The sequence below is a fragment of the Schistocerca serialis genome, chromosome 1 (assembly GCF_023864345.2).
Source record: "Schistocerca serialis cubense isolate TAMUIC-IGC-003099 chromosome 1, iqSchSeri2.2, whole genome shotgun sequence".
In the NCBI taxonomy this organism is placed as follows: domain Eukaryota; kingdom Metazoa; phylum Arthropoda; class Insecta; order Orthoptera; family Acrididae; genus Schistocerca; species Schistocerca serialis.
This window is the reverse complement of record NC_064638.1, coordinates 669,146,098-669,168,378: the sequence shown is the minus strand read 5'-3', so window position 1 is coordinate 669,168,378 and position 22,281 is coordinate 669,146,098. Positions and strand designations below refer to the sequence as shown.

At 39.0% G+C, this 22,281-nt stretch overlaps 1 protein-coding gene across 2 annotated transcripts in view; it reads right to left on the bottom strand.

Moving 5' to 3' along the window:
* Nucleotides 1-8,607: 8,607 nt before the first annotated feature.
* Nucleotides 8,608-22,281, bottom strand: part of LOC126480014 (polycomb group protein Pc) — a 76,691-nt gene continuing 63,017 nt past the window's right edge. For both annotated transcript variants that reach the window (XM_050103833.1, XM_050103834.1), the window contains 2 exons: nt 18,501-18,671; nt 8,608-9,152 (listed from right to left, as the gene is read on the bottom strand). In XM_050103833.1, the coding sequence (XP_049959790.1) occupies nt 8,868-9,152; nt 18,501-18,671 (456 nt within the window). In that variant the 3' untranslated portion in view covers nt 8,608-8,867. The remainder of the gene's footprint in view (nt 9,153-18,500; nt 18,672-22,281) is intronic.

Here is a 22,281-nt window from a genome sequence, read left to right as displayed (position 1 = left end):
AATAGACAAAAAGTAATAATAGGTCACAAAATCTTTTTGTTGCTGCAGCTGTCTTTAGTCCAAAACATTCAAACTTCACCTTGATTCAGAAAAACATGATTTTAAGAAGTGTGTGATTTTGTTCTAATTACACACATCTGAATGCATCTACATTTCTTGAGTACTGCCAGCTATTTATGCTGGACTCAAATATTACATCTAGCACAAATATCGATGCCACATGCAAAGATTATTTTTGCTGTTGGATATAGTTTAACCAGTTGTTACTGCATGACTATCAATACTTCATAGCTTGAAAGTTTAAGAAAAAAGTATCAAAAAACATTAAACAACAGTGATGTGTGAGACTGCAGGGACCTCTCAGTCTAGCACAGTAGTTTGTTGAGCACCTCTGTATAGCTCTCATGCTTACTAAACAATCTCTTCCATTTATCAGTCCTGATAAATGTAACAGACTGACAGCAATACTCAAGAATTGGCCAAATGGTTTGTCTTGGAAACCACTTCTTTCAAGGATGAATTAAGTTTCTGTAAGATTCTTTGAAGGAATCTAAGTTTGGTACCAGCTTTTTCTGCAAACTAGTGTTATGTCATCTTCCACTTCAGTTCCCTCTGAATGGCTACTCTTGAGTATTTTGCACTTGTAATTGCTTATAGTGATTTATCACCAGTATTTCAATCGAGTAACAATAAATATCTTCAGTATTATAAAAAGGATAGATTGCTACTCATCGTTTAGAGGAGATATTGAGTTGCAAACAGGCACAACAAAAAGATTGTTATACTTTTGAGTGTTTGGCCAAGAGACCTTATTATGATGTAGAGAATGCACACACATTCACATGAGCACAGTGGCCAGAGACAGTGGTCATGTGAGTGTGAATTGCACTTCTGTGAATGCAAGATCTGCAGCTTCTTAGGAGTGCTTCTAGCTGTGGGATTTGGGTTAAACATTATGGCAATTGATCATTACATTGTTACAGTCTCATCTGGGTATACACTAATACTTTGGGGTCTCATACAGTTTTAATTACCTGTACTAGACAGAGTAGCAAAAACCTTGTATACATTCTTCTAATAATTTCCGGGCATGCAGTCACACCTTGTATAGACTCCACAGAGTCAGTTTAGCTGGGTAGCAGTCTCTGATTTGTAGTAAACACCTGAGCCATTCAGGGAAACCCAAAAGTTTTCAACCTTGTAACAAAAACCTAGAAATTTGCAGCCAAGATTACCATAATACCTTTGAAGTCCTTTGTTCAAGCCTTTCACTTAATACAAGGGGTTTACAATCAGTTCTGGGAACAATGCTGCAGACTGCGAGTTTTGCTGAAATGACAAACTGCCTCTTGGCTTCTGTCTCAGTTTCTTTGCCCGACGTTCATCTGATGCTTTGCCAGCACGAGTGACTGGCATTGTCTAAGTCTCATCCTCCATTGCTGGTGGTGGACTGGAGCCGATACCACTGCCTCAAACTATATGTACCTCGCATGCCAATTTCCAAGGGCTTCTCCCTGGTCATTTGTTGCAGCATCGAAAGCCAGGATCCATTTACCTTGAAGCTTTCTTCTTTATTGTTGAAGCTATTCTCGTGTTTATGTATTTCTACAGCATCTCTGGACAAGTAGGTTTGATAGTTCTTCTGTACAGGCTGAACTTCCATGTCAGCAAATTTTACTACATGGTCCATCTCAAACAGTACGTGCTTTGCCACAGACAATTTCTCCACCTGCCCCATTGTGCAATGTCGCTTATGTTATGCCTTGACCAACAACGGAAGAAGAAAGCGTGATTTATGTCCTCTCTCACCTTTCTGTCCCAGTGCTGGGATAAAGGTGCTACACCAACATTCTTGAAATGTATGCAGCTGTTCACCACCGCCCAAGCACATCGTATCTACAACAGAATGGAACTAGCTTTTCTTTGTGAGCAGATTCGTACAACACAGAGACTTGGCAAGAACGGATGAGGAACTTTTGGATATTTTCTATCAACTAAGTAGCAGAATGCATCGAGACGACTGGGACAAGATCGACAGCATCACCCACAGAACCATGCAGAAAAAACTTGAGCGTTGCACAGTGCGACAGAAGAAAAAATTTGCAAGATGCCAGAAGCAGATCGACAAGGCGATTCCCGACATGTCACGCAGAGTGGTCAAACTCACTGAACAATAACTGATTGAAGAGGAAGGGTCTGTCCTACAAAAAGGAGGGAATTTCACTATCATCCTGAGAACTATACCTATGGAAGACATCACTGTTAATACCAAAGTGGTCATTCGGACCCTTCCTTGTGAAAGAACAGAGGAAACACATACTGAAACACCTACAATACTGCACCAAGCAAAACCAGCAGCTTGCAATCTGAAGACAGAAGAGGTACACACTGTTAAGAACCTTAACACCGACTACAGTAAATTGGTATTGCCTCCTGTTAAGGGAAATGCGGCTGTTGTAGTAATGAAGATGTAGATTATGAGCAGAAGATCAGTGAGCTATTAGATCTGACGATGTATTGAAAACTAAGCACAGATCCGATGCAGCATATCACACGAAATACAAATTGGTTAATCAAGGTGTCTTCTCTGCCAATGGATATATAGAGGAACCCATGCAACACAGAAGCCCTACCACCTCCGCTGTATGGATTAACTACGATCCATAGGAATAACATTCCACTAACAACGATTGTTAGCACTCCTGGCTCACCGACGTATAAACTAGCAAAACAGCCCCAAATAGGGAAGACTGACACATACGTAAAAGGCTCAGGACATTTCACTGAGAAGCTGAAGAAACTAAAACTTGCACCAAATGACATTCTGGGCAGCCTTGATGTTGTTTCTTTGTTTATAAAAGTACCACTCAGTGACTCTCTGGAACACATTGGTTCCGTCTCACCACGAGCTATTTCACATGGAATGGCAATGTCTATTAACAGCTGGAAAGTGTTGCCATGAGTAGTAATCTTAGTCCAGTGGTGGCCAACTTCTTCATGGAACACTTCGAAGCAGAGGCACTGGATGTGGCACCTTGTAAACCTAAGGTGTGGTACAGATATGTCAATGATACCTTCGTCGTTTAGAGCCATGGTGAAGAACAGCTCGGTGACTTCCTAAGACGCTTGGACAGCCTCCGTGCCAACATAAAATTTACCATGGACGTAGAAAAGGACAAAATATTACAATTTGTAGATGTGCTGATCACAAGGGATGGTGAAAACCTGAGACCCAGCGTGTATCGAAAACAAATACACATGGACCGATACCTGCACAAACTTTCAAATCACCACTGGAGCCAGAAAAGAGGCATTATTAATAAACTCATAATGCGAACAAGATGAATATGTGAGCTGCAGCACCTCGGACACAAAATACAATACTTGGAAAGTGTTCTGAGGAGCAATGGGTACTTCACAAGTTACATTAGGAGTATAACGGGGCCAAACACTCAGCGAAGTGACAAATCAGAAAAAGAGATGTCAGGTGTGGGCTTTCTGCCATACATTCCCAGAGTGACAGACAGAATCGGCCGTTTATTGTCCAAACATGGCATAAAGACTACTTACAAACTGACAGAGAGAGTGTCAGATCGGCAAAGGAGAAAAAGGACCCATTTGCAATGTCGGGAATATACCACACACCATGCACATGTGGAAAAGTTTATGTTGGAATGACTGGACGATCAAACACCAGGATCACAGAACATAAGCGACATTGCAGGTTGGGGCAGGTGGAGAAATTGGCTGTGGCAGAGCATGTGCTGTGTGAGATGGACCACGTAGTAAAATTCACCGACACGGAAGTTCTGAGTGTGGAGAAGAACTATCAAACTCGCTTGTTCAGAGATGTTATAGAAATACATAAACACAAGAATAGCTTCAACAAGAAAGAAGAATGCCTTAAGGTAAACAGCTACTGGCTTCCCGTGCTGCAGTGAACAACCGTCACAAGTAGCAAGAGAACTGCAGCGGAAATTACTGCAGAGATACCTTGGATGTTGGCGCACCACGTACATATAGTTCGTGGCTGCAAGCTCAGCTTCATTCCACCACTAGCAATGGAGGGTGAAACTTTGACAATGCCAGCCACTCATGCTGGCAAAATGTCAGAAAAATCATCAGACGAATGTCAGCCGAAGAACCAAGACAGAAGCCAACAGGCAGTTTGTCAACAAGTAGCCACAAAAGCCTTAACAATTATGATTTGTTGAAATCCTGTGAGTAAAGCTGGTTTTCTTTACCTCTATCTGCTAGAGGTTGGAATGAACTAAGTTTTGGGATGGTGCATAAGTTCGTAGCATTTGTCCGTATGTTTAATAAAACAATAGATACATGTAACAGAGTTTTAGTCATCAATAATAGATTCTCCTTCACTATTTATAACAGTCTGCCAATGCTGAGGTAACGTTTTGGTTTTACAACTGTAGAAATCACGTGCTTTTCATATGAAGAACTCATCGAGCCATGTTCGGAGCATTTTTTCATCCAGAAAGGAAGTTCCTTGAAAGTTGTTCGATAGACATAAGAAAAGGTGAAAATCTGAGGGTGCAAGATCAGGTGAACAACATGGGTGCGGAATGGCTTTCCAATTCAACTCAGTATACTGTTAGTCAGTCTAGCAGAATTCAGGCAGACATTATTGTGGAGAAGCATCACTTTATGCAGTCTTCCTGGTCATTGTTTTTGGACTGTGTCTGCAAGACGACTTCATTGCTAATAATAAATGCCAGCAGTAAAGGTTACACCTCAGGGAAGCAATTCGTAGTACACCACACAGTCGCTGTCCTACCAGATGCATAACATTATCTTTTGTGGATGTGCAGAAGTCATTATACAGGGAGTTGCTGCTTTATTTGGCTTCAGCTGTTCCCTTCTTTTCGTTATGATGGCATAAAGACTCCATTTCTCGTCACCATTAATTATACAGGATAGGAGTGGTTGGTGTCGTTCTGCTGTCTGCCTCCGCTGCTGTCACCCCCTCAACTCAAACAGAAGAATATGTTGGAAAGGTTCCGATTTCTCCACTTGGCAATCCATTTTCTGGTAACCACAGCTCCACTCATTAACTCCAAATGATACATGACAATATGTAAACCAGTAACAGTGAACTACAAACAAAAAATGACAATCGACAAATAAACTCATAGTAACCAGAATACGAAAATGCAAAATAAAAACATTACGAATTCAACAGGGTCCGAATGACAGACGTATTCATTCCAATGCATGCTACAATCCGCAATCTTTGGTCATGCCCAAGTGCTGGGCCATAACAAGGTACCCTTTGTCAATACCTCTTTACATCAGTGGATTTCCCAGTTTGCAGCTCATAAGCTGGCAAAGCTGGTCAGCTGTTTGCATGTTACTGTCATGACAATCTATGCAAAGTGATTGAAGGATGGGTGAAACCACAAGTAGGCAACAAGGTGTTGGATATTCATGCGTCATCACACAATATGAATGTTGGAGGCTTTTCTTCTCTGCAAAGCAGGATAGACAGTGATATGTGCCTGATCTGACAACAGATTATACAGTGCTGGTGCAGGCACAAGTGTTTTGGAACACACTGTTCAGCATGCAGATGGTCCTTCCATTTTCCCATGTTAAGATGGCAAAAATTATGATACCATTGGGCATACAGTTAAGACTGGAACATGGATGAACAGAAATGTGTTGCCTCGTTGCGTGAATCACATTTCTTGTTACGTCAGGTTGATGCTCATGCCAATATACACTGACATTCAGGTGAACAGCTGCACAATAAGTGCACCACACTACAGATGCAGCCCAGTGAGGTTAGTATGGGACATTCACCTGGGCTTCCATGCAACCCGTGGAAGTAATCGAAGGCATCATGACAGCTATGGACTAAGTGAACATTACTGCATACCTTCATGCTTGGTGTCTTCCTCAATGGTGACATCATCTTCCAGCAGGATAATTCTGTGTGTCACAAAGTCAGAAACATTCTACAGTGGTCGGAGGAGCTTGATAGTGAAATCACAGATATCTTGACCCTCAAAAACACCTGATATGAACCTGACGGAACACATCCAGGATGCTATCGGGCACCAGCTCCTTGTTCACTAAGCACAGGCCTGTAATTTACGGGACTTGTGTGACCAGTGCGTACACATCTAGTACCAACTATGGACTATACGACGCACCTTAATTTTTAAGCATTTTTTTTAAAAATAGCATTTCTACCATTTTTGTTATTAGATTGCAAAGTCAGACTAAAAATATTCTTAGTTCATAAAACCGAACTGACCTTTAAAATCTATGAAAACTCATCTTCTTCTTCTTCTCCTCCTCCTCCTCTTCATCATCATCATTTTTCTTGAAAGATTTAACAATAATGTGTTCTCTCACTCTAGACCATGACTGTTTTATCCACTAACACACTTGTTTGATTTTAGGTCATTTTCAAGCTCCCTTCAGTGCGAATTCATGTTAGGTTTCATCCATTTGTTCCTTTCCTCTCTCATATACATTTTAAGTGGTTTATTTATCGTGACTTCAAGAGGTTGCAATTGTGAAGTTAAGTCCTTCCGGATTAACAGCAAGCTCTATATTCCCCCATCTCTGTTTCTCTTTCAAAGGACTGCTAAACTGATCTAGCACAAGAAGAGAACTCTTCTTCAATAAAGCACCTTTCCTCTCCTCCCACACATTGTTAATCCATAATTTCGTACCAGCCTTCTCCATCCAACCCTTGTCATGTACGTGAACATCACCACCTGGCAGTATTTCAGAAGATTTTGGCATTGGTTTGCACTTGAAAAGCATCATTGGATTAAGTTTAGTTACATCAGCACAACAAGAAAGAACAAAAGTGTAGTACATTTTTTCATGTCCACTTGTTTTTATAGTTACAGTTTCAGCTTCTTTCGTGGCAGTAGTTCTGTTACTTGGCACATCAGATGTCAGATGAGTTTCGTAAATATTCGCTATTCGGCTAAGTTCCACACAGGTTTCCTTTCGATGCTGAATAATAATGCGATGGAAGAATAATATTTTCTCTTCAAACTCTTGTGGCATTTTATAAGATGTGGCTTTGGTTCGCATGCAAAGTCCATAATGCTTCATAATCCTGTGGCACCAACCAAGTGCCACAGCCTGTCAAGTTCCACTGCAGCACTAGCTTACAAGCATGTATCTGAGTTTTTTCTGTATAAATTGCAGTGCCATTTTGACAGTGTCCCTGAATCCTTTTCAACACATCACCTTCTAGTTTTGGCCATTTTGCACACAGTCCTCTATTTACACATTTAGTCTTCCTCATTTTTTTCAGTTCTTCTTTACTAGCCCACTAATCGTGCATGATTTTTTTCTGTTGGTGGAGGGACAAAATGCCACTCGGCTGCTTTATTTCCATGTTATTCTGTGTATCTATTACTCTCCGTTTACAGCCCCCATCACATGCATGAAACTAGCTACTAGGAAAAATATTGTACTGTTACCGATAACACAAATCACTTTCAATAAAAGTTCACTGGCACCATAGACGGCAATGATGCATCACAGGCTACACAGTGTTCTGGGTTTGTCATGAGGGCGAGGGGGAGACAGTGTTAGCAAGCTTGTGAACCCCTTGGACTTGTGTTCATCGCATTGGTGCACTGCTGCTGCCGCCAGTTGAATCAAATGTCGCAAGCTAGAGATAGGTTTCCCGTTCTGTCTGATATATGGCCATTTTTAAGACTGGAAGGAATTTAAGAAAAGACATTTTTATATTTACTCTGAGTATGAGATGCACTGGAATTTTGGAGTCAATTTTTTGAAGGGAAAAAAAAAAGTTTTAATAGTCCATAACATATGCTATCTCTGGAAACTTCCCAAGGGCTTTTCGAATCCTTGCCACATAGGATAGCTGCTGTATTGCATCAAAAGGTGGACTGACTTGCTATTAAGCAGGTGGTAGTAATAGTGTTATGGCTAATCAGTTTATTTGCTACATCACCAATCCCCTCCACACTACAACAGCAATCTTGACTCACAAGCTTTCCTCTCTTGCAACTGCCACACAGATCTTACCCACAAACAAATCCCCCAACCAGTATCGTCCTTTCACTCTATGATGAATACAGTTGTCCCTGCCAAACAATGCAGACGTGAACCCTGGATCACCCAGACCCCATCGCATTACTCTGTAAAAATGATTATTTTCTTAAATCAAGCCCTGAAATGTGGTAAATTCTCCTTGATATCCTTTCATCACTTTTTGAACTCTGTGACAACAAAGTCAAACCACAAGTATTCTCAGGCCACTATGCATCCCCCAAGGTTCCTGCTACAAAACGTGACTCCTGCATTCACCTACTGCTATTTACTCCAGCCCATCAGAGAAAATCCTATATCACAGGCATTGCAACAAGCAAAACAAAAGACCAAAGTGACAACTTAATGAAGGTAAATAGATGAACATCCGAAAATGTGGAGAAGTGACAAGGAAGACCATAATGCATGTTATAGTCTAAAGAACACCTTTGTTCAACAGTGGATGTCAAATGAATGGCTGATAATAACAAAAGTTAAATTCATAGCAGTTGACAATAACAACACTACTAGGCATAAGGGTTGTTACAAAATAATTACACTTAATTGTGGGTCTCAATGCCAGTTTTATTGATATAATCTCAATAAACATACAATTTCCTAGCAAAAATATGTTTTCGTATTCCATGTGACTATAAATGTAAGGTGACACTTCAATTTATATGTACTTGCATATCTCAAAGATACAGTGACATTATTGGTTAGTGTTGAATGTCATCATGCCACAAACTTCTTCACTGTTCTCCCTACATCAACCAACATTTCAAGAGCCAGTAGGCATCAAATTTAAAGTACACCATGTCAAGTCACGTTACATCACTAGAATTTGACTCATCACGCTTACGAAAGAAACCCTTTTCTGTTTTACACTCCCGGATTGTAACAGTCTTCAGATTGACTGTGACATCAGTGATGAATACCTGATCCGCCACTGGATTCACTGTTTGCCAATAGCGAGCACTTGGAATAACAGGTGCACGAGATGCCTTTACGCTTTGCTCTTCTACTGTATTCCCAGGGCCCTCTGTTGATATTTCTGTGATAGGTGAGACGTGGCTGCTGCCTGTGTCTGTCTGGGAGTCTGCATTTTTCTGAAAAAAGGATAAAAATTTCGTTAGTAATTTTCTAAAAATGATACTACTGTTAGAACTCTCACTGAAAAATTATCAGATCTCAGCATGCGAATTCCAACAGTACTTGGCACACCATGTATCCTCACCAAGTCTTACTAAAAACAATAACAATGTATTAAAGGAATTGTAAACTCATATTCTACCATAAGGATGTAGAGGCTTATCTCACTAGGGATAAGATAGATATTGCCTACAGGAAAATTAGAGAGACCTTTGGAGAAAAGAGAACCATTTGTATGAATATCAAAAGCTCAGATGGACACCCAGTTTTAAGCAAAGAGGGGAAAGCAGAAAGGTGGAAGGAGTATATAGAGGGTCTATACAAGGGTGATGTACTTGAGGGCAATGTTATAGAAATGGAAGAGGATGTAGATGAAATGGGAGATATGATACTGCGTGAAGAGTTTAACAGAGCACTGAAAGACCTGAGTCGAAACAAGGCCCCAGGAGTAGACAACATTCCATTAGAACTACTGACAGCCTTGGGAGAGCCAGTCCTGACAAAACTCTACCATCTGGTGAGCAAAATGTATGAGACAGGCGAAATACCCTCAGACTTCAAGAAGAATATAATAATTCCAATCCCAAAGAAAGCAGGTGTTGACAGATGTGAAAATTACCGAACTATCAGTTTAATAAGTCACGGCTGCAAAATACTAACGCGAATTCTTTACAGACGAATGGAAAAACTGGTAGAAGCCGACCTCGGGGAAGATCAGTTCGGATTCCGTAGAAATATGGGAACACGTGAGGCAATACTGACCCTACGACTTATTTTAGAAGCTAGATTAAGAAACGTAAAGCTACGTTTCTATCGTTTGTGGACTTAGAGAAAGCTTTTCACAATGTTGACTGGAATACTCTTTCAAATTCTGAAGGTGGCAGGGGTAAAATACAGGGAGCGAAAGGCTATTTACAATTTGTACAGAAACCAGATGGCAGTTGTAAGAGTCGAGGGGCATGAAAGGGAAGCAGTGATTGGGAAGGGAGTGAGACAGGGTTGTAGCCTCTCCCCGATGTTATTCAATCTGTATATTGAGCAAGCAGTAAAGGAAACAAAAGAAAAATTCGGAGTAGGTATTAAAATCCATGGAGAAGAAATAAAGACTTTGAGGTTCACTGATGACATTGTAATTCTGTCAAGAGACAGCAAAGGACTTGGAAGAGCAGTTGAGCAGAATGGACAGTGTCTTGAAGGGAGGATATAAGATGAACATCAACAAAAGCAAAACAAGGATAATGGAATGTAGTCAAATTAAATCGGATGATGCTGTGGGAATTAGATTAGGAAATGAGACACTTAAAGTAGTAAATGAGTTTTGCTATTTGGAGAGCAAAATAACTGATGGTGGTCGAAGTAGAGAGGATCTAAAATGTAGACTGGGAATGGCAAGGAAAGAGTTTCTGAAGAAGAGAAATTTGTTAACATCGAGTATAGATTTAAGTGTCAGGAAGTCGTTTCTGAAAGTATTTGTATGGAGTGTAGCCATGTATGGAAGTGAAACATGGACGATAAATGGTTTGGACAAGAAGAGAATAGAAGCTTTCGAAATGTGGTGCTACATAAGAATGCTGAAGATTAGATGGGTAGATCATATAACTAATGAGGAGGTATTGAATAGGATTGGGGAGAAGAGAAGTTTGTGGCACAACTTGACTAGAAGAAGGGATCGGTTGGTAGGACATGTTCTGAAGCATCAAGGGATCACCAATTTAGTATTGGAGGGCAGCGTGGAGGGTAAAAATCGTAGAGGGAGACCAAGAGATGAATACACTAAGCAGATTCAGAAGGATGTAGGCTGCAGTAGGTACTGGGAGGTGAAGAAGCTTGCACAGGATAGAGTAGCATGGAGAGCTGCATCAAACCAGTCTCAGGACTGAAAACCACAACAACAACAACATGCTACGATGGCAGATATTAAAGAAAACCCTAAAAACAGTTATTTATCTGGAGCAATTTAAACACTCACAAAATCTAGTTAGAGGATGGCAGATATCTTAGTATGTGTTTTTCACCCATGGAGATTATTTAAAACACCCGTCTTTGACCAATACTTGAATATTTGCCTGGCACCCTTATCAATTTGTTTTCTGTTAATCCAGAGTCAAAATTTGAGGGACAGCTGTGCAAGAGCATTGCTCAGTTGCTAAAACTTCTGTGGTATACAGCATGAGAAATCTACTAGCATCCATGTTTTATTGAAAGCCGAGAATCTTATTACATTGTTTTCATGAGTACGGGCATAAAATTAGACACATTTGGGCATAAACAAAGGTACTTGCAACTTTCTTCTCACATACCAATCACAAAGGAACAAAATGGGTGAAACATTATTCTGGTGCACCAGGTACTCTTCACCATACAATACTGAGTGGCTTGTGGTGTAAAAAGGTAATGTTCAACACACACACACACACACACACACACACACACACACACACACACACCAACTAAACAATCTAATGCAATGTGTAATGAACTAAATATACAATCTGCAACAAACTTTCCTCGAATGTTCAGATCAAATAAGTCTACAGTTGTAAAATCAATTTCATTGCTGTACTACCCCACAGGAGATAAATTTGTCGTTCCCATCCTTTCAAGTACCACAGTAGTCTTGTTATTCTTGCTTCAACATTCTTATTTAATTCCTTTTAACTAACATAATGATAATTCTTATTTCAGCCCACTTCCTCACACCAACAATTGGTTTTCACTGCAAACTTCTGTTACACAGCGTGGAATTTTATTAGGGTGAATAATTGTATCTATTTACAGTCTCTTGCTGTTTTGTCCAATTACTTGTTATAAAACAGAACCATTCTTGACAAATGAGGGAATTAATAGTAATGGCACAAGGTGATTGTTTAGAATTTTACAAGCTCCCTCCATCCTAATACTACCAAGTTACTCCAGAACCAATGGATGGTTCATAAGCAACAATTTCATGTCCTCACATCATAGGACACTATTGTGATTTGGATTTAGACATATAAGAAACTGATAAATTTGGTTGTTTTCAGGAAATAATGTTCAATCATAACACTTTGTAACACAGTTACTTGGGTAAATTAAAAATATTTTATTATAAGTTTCATCTGTAGTGAGAAAACTTATGCTAGACAAACAGATAACAACAAAGATTCTGAGGCAGGCGAGCATGCTGGAGGTAGTTGGAATCAAGCAACAAGCTCGGCAAGAACTCAATCTACTTCTTCGCCTTCGCTTACACAATTCCACACTCATTCTGAAGCAGTGTGATTTCTTTCTGCCAGTGAACAGTTCAACTTCCCTAGAGTCTCTCATACTTCCCAAATGTTTCCACAGAAACTATTTTTTGTGAGAATTTCATATCTTCCCAACAAGATGAACATGTGATATTCACTCAAGTCCATTAGTATATGCTGAAAATATCAACTACCAAATCATGCATTTCTACAGACTTCACATCAAAATAAAAATGTAAATACAAATGTCATGTAGCACTATTGGCTGGGACATCCCACGGGGTGGATTCAGCCGCCTACGGAAAGGGTGTTCGTCCATTGCGCACATTGGCACCTTTCCTTGCAGATATATGAGATATGTGTTATGTATGTACCTTTGGAGTGTAGGTGAGTGTAACAGATGTGGGTACACAGTAGTGTCATAACTGTGCTGTATGACGACAACGGTGATTAGAAGAGTGCCGCCAAGCTTAATGCTGCCCCAGTGGCTCATGTCCTCACTTCAGAGTGGTTTGGAATTTAATCCAGGACACTGGTGTAAATACTGGTGATCAGGTGCTTTACACCACCACCACTGCTCTCCTTGCTGATCAAATAATGGCAGTGGAAATTTCTTCCACCATCAGGATTTGACCCAGTTTACCCAAGTTGAGAGCACTGCCACACATGCATGCATTTGCAATTTTGGCTATGGGGGCTACCTCAACTCATATTTTTTCAACAATTCGGGATGTTTTGATACTCTGTGGATGAGAGCCGTGCCTCGCACCACATTTTCCTGCCTGAGTCTGACCACTCTGTCCTGTTGCCCACACGATTGGTAGTCAAGCTCAACTGTACTGGTGACAGAGTGGGTGATACACGATGCACCATGAGGCCTGTGGCTGAGCTGGGAATCAACAGGCTTAGTGCAATCAGGAAACACCACGCAGAACTGGTAAGGAGGGATTGACTGACCTCACCCTGTGGAATTCCTTTCTGAATTGTTTGCACTTCTTTTAAGATTTGTGAAGGTTTGATATGCTAGGAATAGGATGTGACACAAAAAAGTACTTATAGCCCAAATGCTTTGTATTCACCTGTACCACATCAAAAGGGCTGCTGACGCTTTTGCACAATGGGTAGATCTAGCACGCAATATTAAAGTACTTTACCCTTTTCTGTTAATTTACAAGTTTCCATTACAGGACTGACTGGCTCAACCCTTCCTCAGAATTCATTGGGGACGATCCGCCTGCTTTGCATGTGACATAATTTTGAAATTAGGAGCCACAGAAAGTAGAGATGGACAGTTTCAAATAACTTTCACTGTGAAGTTAGCTTATCGGTGACAAAGGTGTATTTTCCATAACTTAGTCACTGGAAGTTTCTAGTAGCTTCTCGTTTCAGTTCAGTTCACACTTTGTGCATTTCATTATTATTGTCTTTCCCAACTGATTGCGAATCACGTTGTAATTACTAGATACAGCAGGGAAATAAGTGTTTGAAATTTTCCCAAATATCTTCAAATGTTCTTTAATTTTATTGAAATTTGGCAGATTTCCCAAACTGTAAGGCTTTCAATCAAAAATTCATATAGTCTTGCACATTACACAGGTTTGTGTTTGGTCCATGAAGTAATAAATTTCAACAGATGATATTTCTGTCAAATAAGCTGCAGTTGGAAGCCAGACTTTTCCCACAGCAAGGTGTACTTGTTGAGAAAAAGATAAATGTCGTACAATACGAGAACTATTCTGCTGTTATATAGCCATCTTATATCCATATTACCCAATAAAAAACTTTGAACCACTCTTTCAGGGTTATTGTGTGGTTCCTATAGAACGCATTTGTGATGTTTTGGAATGCTTGACTGACAACGATACCTCTCTTCAGTGCAGCACTCCATGAAGAATGGGCTCCCATTCCCAAAGAAACCTGCGAGAGTGGAAGCTGTCATCAAGGCTAAGGGTGGGCCAATTCCATACTGAATTCCAGCATTATCGATGAATGGCGCCACGAAATTGTAAGTCATTTTCAACCAGGTGTCCAGATACTTTTGATCATATAGTGAAACAGCAACCACAGTTTCTAAACATCGATAATTATATGAATATTATTCCATATAAATTAACACACTTTTAAATATAAAGTATTTTAAAGTTTGTGATTTAACACTCAATAAAACTAAATTTCAATGCTACATTAAAAACATAGAATTTCTTGAGATTTTATGAAATTCCCTAGTTTTTCCTTATAAAATGTATGCCCTGAGAATTACAGGTTTTCCAAAAGAATCACCACCCTGTCAACTAGCATTTATGGTTACGAAAATGATATCCTTTCATTAAGGCACTATAAAATAAGAAAAATTTGTGTTGGAGAGTGAAACATGAGAACTTTGTGCTGGACTGGAACATGAAGCCAGACCCAGAACCTTGCCTGCAGAGGCAATGCTCTGACCTACCAACCACCACCCAGGCTTACTTATTACAGTTGTGAAAGTGCCCTGCACACTGTTCTAATGTACCATGAAGTTTCAAAACAGTGCACAGTGAAACATTCACTCTGGAAATAGCTGTATTTTAACAGCAGTCTGATGACTTCTAAACCGGCCACTGCATAGGAATGAATGTGTGACTTAGTGTATTACTGTGGCACTCACATGATGATCTTTTAAAGGATTTTTTTCCCCCTCTTCCTTCCATAAAAACTGCATTTTGTTTCAACATTGTAGGCATGACTTATTTCAATGTTTTGATTACTAGTATGAATTCTCAAGGTCCTGATTGGCTCTGAAATGTCTATATTGTCAGCAAATTTGATAAAAATTGTATGAGAAGACAGTGATCAATGGGCATTAACAAGTTCATCTTCATAATCAGTCTTTACTGGTTTGTGTTCTAGATACTTTAAAAGAACGGAACCATTCGCATTTTACATGTGTGTCCAAGAAGTTATAAAGAATCTGTAACCTTTTGTTTACTGATGATTTGTTATTAAAATTAAACCTCACTAAATTTCAGTACGAAAGCAACTGTAACCTGTTTTGACATTTCATTAAAATATATTGGAGCATGACTACCATAAAAAATTGCAAGTATATTATATACATCACTATGCATCCTAAAGTCGACCCACAGCCACCACTACTCGGTGTTACATTTTATTGCAAAAGGGCAAGAATATGCCGAGCAAAATTTATGTCACCAGATTCTATGGGCCTGACAGTACTATAGCTAAATCAGAATTACTTCATGACTGACAGATGACAGTGTTGAGGAGTGGTGTCAGTGTGCAGCCAGCCAGCCATGCATGCATGCATGCATGCATGAAAACACTGCTCCCACCTAAAAACAAGGCAACACAGTGAACATGAGGCACTCAAGAGAGAAATACAGCTGGATGGTGGCTGTCTCCTGTCACTCAACTCGCTGAAACATTAATCATAAAATTCTTTTAATTTTTGTATTATATTTCAGAAGCATCATAGTAAGGCAGATAACTACAAATAAAAAGATCTGTATCTCAAATGCTACACCTTTCTACAGAAAGCTTCTTGTAACTACTTATCACAACCATTCTCCTATGCAGCATCCTCCCCTCACAGGTTCTTCTTCACTCTTTGCCTATGCTCTTATTCAGTTGCCTTCACAACTTATTGGACTCTCCCACAACATTCTTGTAATTACAACTCAAATATACTGACCAAAGTATTTACAATTGGAACATTAAAATGAGTAGTACAGTGTAATCTCAGTATGTAGTACATCCATTTTTTTAAGTCCCACTCTCAGCTGCATTAAACCCATGTTAAATGACTTTATTATACAATCCACCTGCCCCCCTCCCCAATTAGCATGTTCAAATTTTGTGGTATCAGTACTGCTAGGTGACTGCAACTTTTGCCAACAAGAGTTCTGGGAATAATGCGAGTAGGATGTTTACATCCACATGGTCAGGAAATGAAAAGCACACAGTGCTGGTCACTGACAGTAACTTCGGCATCATACAGACTTTTGCTATGACAGAAGTAGTTCTGATAGGGTTAACAATGACTTCTCACTTCCACTGACAAGTAACAATCAGAAGCAGGAGCAGTGGTCAAGCAATAAACATAACATTTATTAGCATGTAACTAATTTGCTGGTGTTCATGTTTAGCATTTGACTGACTTTCAGTCCTTTTGTGTGTGTGTGTGTGTGTGTGTGTGTGTGTGTGTGTGTGTGTGTGTGTGTGTGTGTGTGTGTGTTGAACCTAGTACCAATGACAGGTAACAAACGACGAAAAGCAGAACATTATGCAGGAAGTGAGACAAAAATTCGCAAATGAAGTGTGCTGATGTTGTACAAAAACTGAACACTCCTCCATCAGCATTAAATACAAAAATGAGCAAAAAAAAAATTGAAGCTGCACTTTCAGAAGTAGGAAACGAGAAACAAAAACTAGTAAACAATGGTCAGTTTCCAAAACCTGCTAATGTGCAACTAAGCTTGACAAATGAACTTGTAGTTTGAATATTTCAAGTGATGTTATTGTTGTTCATGCTAAGGCAGAATACTTGGAACAAGAGGTGGGACTCAAAAGATTTCAAAGCATACAATGCTTGGAAAAACTGGCGTTTAGTGTATAATTGTTTTCAAAGAGCGGCTTGAAGCCGCTTTATTTTTCCACCTTCTGCTTCACAAAACTCTCAGGTTCAGAGGAGAGAGATGCCACAAGAGAAGCTAACTGTCTTACTGCATTGTAATGAGAAGGTGACAGGTCCACAATGCTTTAAAAATGTGCAGACATCTTCATGAAGATATGCATAACAGGTCTGACGTGCCTGGGCCTTAGAAATAGGAAATTAATCCTTTTTATGGACCACTGTGCAGTTCATTCCTAAGATACATCATATCTGTGTATATGTTTTTTCTTCCCAATTGTACAAGCCACCTTCAGCCTGAAACGAAACTACAGTAAGATTCTTGTACAGAAGAGGTCAGCCTGTCTTCACACTATATTGAGAAAGCTAATGATTTAGATACTACGCATTTTGTAAGAAGTGCCTGGGATTTCGTGCAAGAAAGAACAATCTTAAACTGCTTGAAGGACAGTGGTTTTCAGCAGAAACTTACAGAAGACATCATGCCATAAATCAAAGGAATTGCAGCTGAACAATAGCAGCAAATAACTGGGCAAGAAGGAAACACTTTGCTATGCCTCCCGCGGGGAGATGCTTGATAAGACACAGGTAATCAAAAAAAAGGGGTTATGATGACCACAGGAGAGAGATTTAATCACAAAGGAAACTCTTCTCAACAAAAAGATGCAACTCCTCAGGCACTAACCAGCATACACCGTGTACCTTAAAATGATCATATGCTTTGATTGGCTGGTGCTGGGAAAAATCTACATTGTTTATCACCTTCCCTGAGTAAGGAACGAGTGCTAGCCGCTCAAAGAATGTGACCTTTTATGATACTCATTAGTAGTGTTTCTGATGCAGTTAGGCAGGGTTCTTTTTAGACTAGTTTTATCAACTTTGGAAGTTATTTCCAGCCACTTTACTTGTCACAGAGAAAAACTGTAAGTGTGGATTCATAACTTACCATACCTTAACTGTACATATTTTGTAACATTAGTGTAACTCAGCCCCGCTTCATAAGTAAAAATATACATCATATGCAAGGTTAAAGTTTTGGATGCTAGAGGCTACACTCCACATCATGCGACTTTCCTATGCTCCAACTGGCTGACAGCAGAAGTGTATATGATCGACATACTAGATTTGTTCGATGTCACTGTATGTAACATATTTTTGCTTCTTGTATACTAACAAATAATTTTGAGAGCTTTTGAGAGTGACACCTTGAACATGTTCTCAAAAAGGTATATTTTGAATTACAATTTATTGAGATAGTGTGGCATGAAGAGACTGCATATTGCCTCAAATCCCACAATATGGTACCACCACCTATTTTTCAATAGTATTTTTCCTGCTAATGATATTCCACTGTACACTATAATGCAAACTGATGGACTGCTTGTAGAAACAGTAAGTTTATATGCTGATAAATAAAGTAATGTTAAGGCCTGTGAAAGTTTCCTACTTACCACATTGTTCACCTGAGCTGGTGAGAGCTCTGGTGCAATGAGGGTGGTGATTCCCACCTTGGGACTTGGTGGAGTAATCAGTGTTGGAGGAGGCGGTGAACCAGAGGCAGGTGGGGCCTGACCAGCACATGGGGAGCCCTGTGATGCCCTTCTGGCAGAAATAGGCTGTGGCTGTGAAGTCAAAATATTACACAATAACTAACAACTCAAAATTTTATGTTTTATTATGTACTAATGTGCACTACCACAAGATATTTCTGTAAGTGTGAAATGTATCAAATCTTATTCCTATCTAACTCTTATTCCCATTTAATAATACACTAATCAGTGTAAACATTAATAATACAAAAGTTAAGATCTGTTCCCAGTGCAAAAGAGACACTTGCAGGAATGTCATGCTAGCTGCAATAATAACTGCAATATATAATGAAAACTATTGTCATAATTCTAGGGAAAATCCTGTTAACAATTACTTCAACTAATCTATGACATTTCAAATACAGCAAACCCCTGATTATCACAGCGCAAATTATCTAATGTGCCCATTATCCTTGCATACTTTGGCAACTACTGATACAATAAAAAAAGCCTGAAGTATTATGGTACAACTAGCATGAATTCTATTGTTTGGAATATGCTATTAAACTTCTTCTGAGACCAGAAAATGCAAATCATCTACTCCTTGAAAGAAGAAAAGAATACAGTATTATGCAAGTGACTCATCTGCCAGAAGACTGTGGGAGCCCCAATCCTTTTGTCAGACATCCCTGAATTATTTTTCTGTTGTTTCTCATTTTATCTTCAATAAATGCAAGGACTCTACTTTTGTAACGCGTCCAATTTCTTGTTTTATATTTGCTTAGACCTTTCCTAAAAGCTATACCCAATAGTAAAAGAAAATGATTTAGGTTTTCTTCTGGATCAATCCCTTGCAGAATTCTTGCTCTTTGATGATGCGAAATGAAAGCATAGTGTCAAATATTACCAGGAGGAATGCACTGTCGATCGCACTTCTCCAGCCACCAATAAGTCTCAATAACACTGTAGCTTCTAAAATGAATCACTGACAATGAGTGTTAACATAAGCCAAGTTATGGACGGTTTACGTGTGCTAGCAAGCTGGCAGAAAAATGCAAATATCCTGTTTTAAATACTGAAAAAAAATTAGAAGTTCTAGATATGTTATAAAAGGATGAATTTACAGTAAAATTATCTCAGGTGTATGGGACAGGCAAATAAGTAGTGACTTAAATAAAAATAAAGCTGTTAAGCTTTGCAACCAAAGCTGACAACCACACTGGAATGCCTGAGAACTTCAAGTCTGCACAGAAGTATAAGCAGCACTACACATTAACACTTCATTAGGGTAGTTTTAAACATCACTACTGGATTCCAGAAATTGCTGCTCCGTGTGAGAAACTTAAGTGTTATAAAGATGCAATTGATGCTTTTTGTAATGAATTCTTCAGTTATATCAAAGAGAACAATTTTCTCCTGAAACAGATTTACAACTCTGTTGAAACTGGTCTGTATTGGAAGGGGCATGCCCGCATGAGCTTAAGCGTCTAAGACTGAGGTGCATGTTACCATATATGTTCTATTAAAGATAGGCAAACTGTTCTTTTGCTTGCAACAGAAATGATCACTCCTCCCCCTCCTCCTTTTTTCATACTTTTACCCCATATCTTTACATGGTTGGCACGTTAATTTAAGGATTTGGCAACATAGTGGTGGAAGATGGCTGGACGTCTTTCTTGTAGTCAAATACAAATAGCCACACATTATTGGCAACAGAGAAAAAAACCTCACACAGCGAAAGGAATAATGAACCTACCACTTCATTACATGGTGTCAACAAGGAACTTGGACAGCCAGTAGTATCTTCAGAGACTGATTCTCTGTTCATTCCTGCTGTGTGTATGGATTTGGAGGGGAAAATATTACCTGAAAGAGCTGCTGCTTTACTGGATAACACACTTTGTCATCATACTGAAGACGTACTTGTTTCAGTTGACAGAATGATTTTCATGAGGTACCTTCCATCCAGTGTTATGCCGTTTATACAGCCAATGGAATAAGGTGTGGTTGCAGCTTTGAAACAAAGTTATCAGTTGAATCTCATGAAAGTGCAAGAAGGTTCATACATCCTGTTTTCAGAAATCGAGCTCAATGTGATCCGCACCATTTGCAAGCACGGGAACAAACTGACAATACAGCAAAAGCTCACTTGCAGAAGACAATTGCAACACACTCCACTGAAAATGGTTTTGAAACAGTGAGAAATGCGACACTGCTGCTCATCTGACCAATTTTGTGAAACAAATTACAGGCTGCAAAAACGTAGATGACAAACATCCACAAGTGGTTAAATGATGATGTCTATGGACCAAGATTTGAGCAGTTAAGAGACAAAGTATGTTCTACAGAAATAGTGTATGAAAATGAAGCGATTGCGGAACACGTTCTCAAGCACAGTGAAATATGTTGATCTGTTATTAGAAGATGCAGGACAAAACCACTTTCATTGTATCAAAGTTTTGAGTCTCTGGTAAGTGAGAACAACTGAATGACAAATAAACCAAATAAAATGGGATGGTTACTTTCTTGAAGTGAACTGAAACTAAGTGATTTGAAACACACAGTATGTTTTAAGTATAATTTGTAGACAAATTGTCAGTTGCCAATGAGTAACGCATAAATAGCACAGAGTGTTATTGAATGTGACATGTTTTGTAAACAGCATTTTCCAGCAAAAATATGTGTGTTTTGATACATGTATGTTTTTTGGTTATACATCCAGTCTTCAGCCTCATTAAAACCAGGATAACAGGGAGCTTTTCTTAGCAAATGAAACATTAAGGAAACATTCATCATATAACTTTTTCAGTTCAACATGTTTTACGGGATTATGGACTGTAGACAATAATGTAAAGGTTACTACAAAACATATCTGCAGATGCAGAGATGTATTTACCAACATGAGATCATAAACTACTTCCCATTAGACAGTAATGAATACTTCTGTAAGTCAACTTCAGAAATCCTACTGAGAAATGAGGCTCTTTCCACATGCAGTTCACTAACAGCTGTCCTTTGTTGTAGTTACTTAATGTGTACATAATGTTACACAGAAATTTAATTAAAAAGTAGCATGTATGCTGTCATTTTGCAACGTCTTCAAATATCAATTAAACAGAAAATCTCTTATTCTCTTCACTGAAGATTTTCTTAATTGTAAGTTAATGCTAAATGACACAGCAGTAACTGTGGACAATAAAAAAAAATCCTGCATTACAAAAGGCGCAGAATCCATGTTAAAACTGTGAGTTTTCCTAAAACTGACTGGTTAAGTCATTCAATGGTCAAAGGAAGGCAATGACATACCAACTACAACAAGGCGTGCTTAATAAAGCAATGTGGTGTTCAAATCAACCTTTGTTTGACAACAGCTTAACTTTTTACTTTTTTTACCTTGGGGAACAATGTGAAATATAATTTACTATGATTGAACATGTAGTGGTACTTAAGTATTTAGGTGCTTATATATCTGGCTCACCACTGAAAGTAGAGGTATAATGTTTTCAGAAAATTTTGATTTGATTTGCTATACTGTTAATCCACTAATGTTAGAATGAGTCATTATTTTTAATGTTAGTAGGTGTTAAAATATTGAAACTAAAACAAATTTTAAAAAATGGGAGTAGATATCAGTAATCTGTTTAAGGGTCTTCCAGAGAAGCAGAATGAAAGCACTAAACAGTTACTAAAATATGGCTAACAA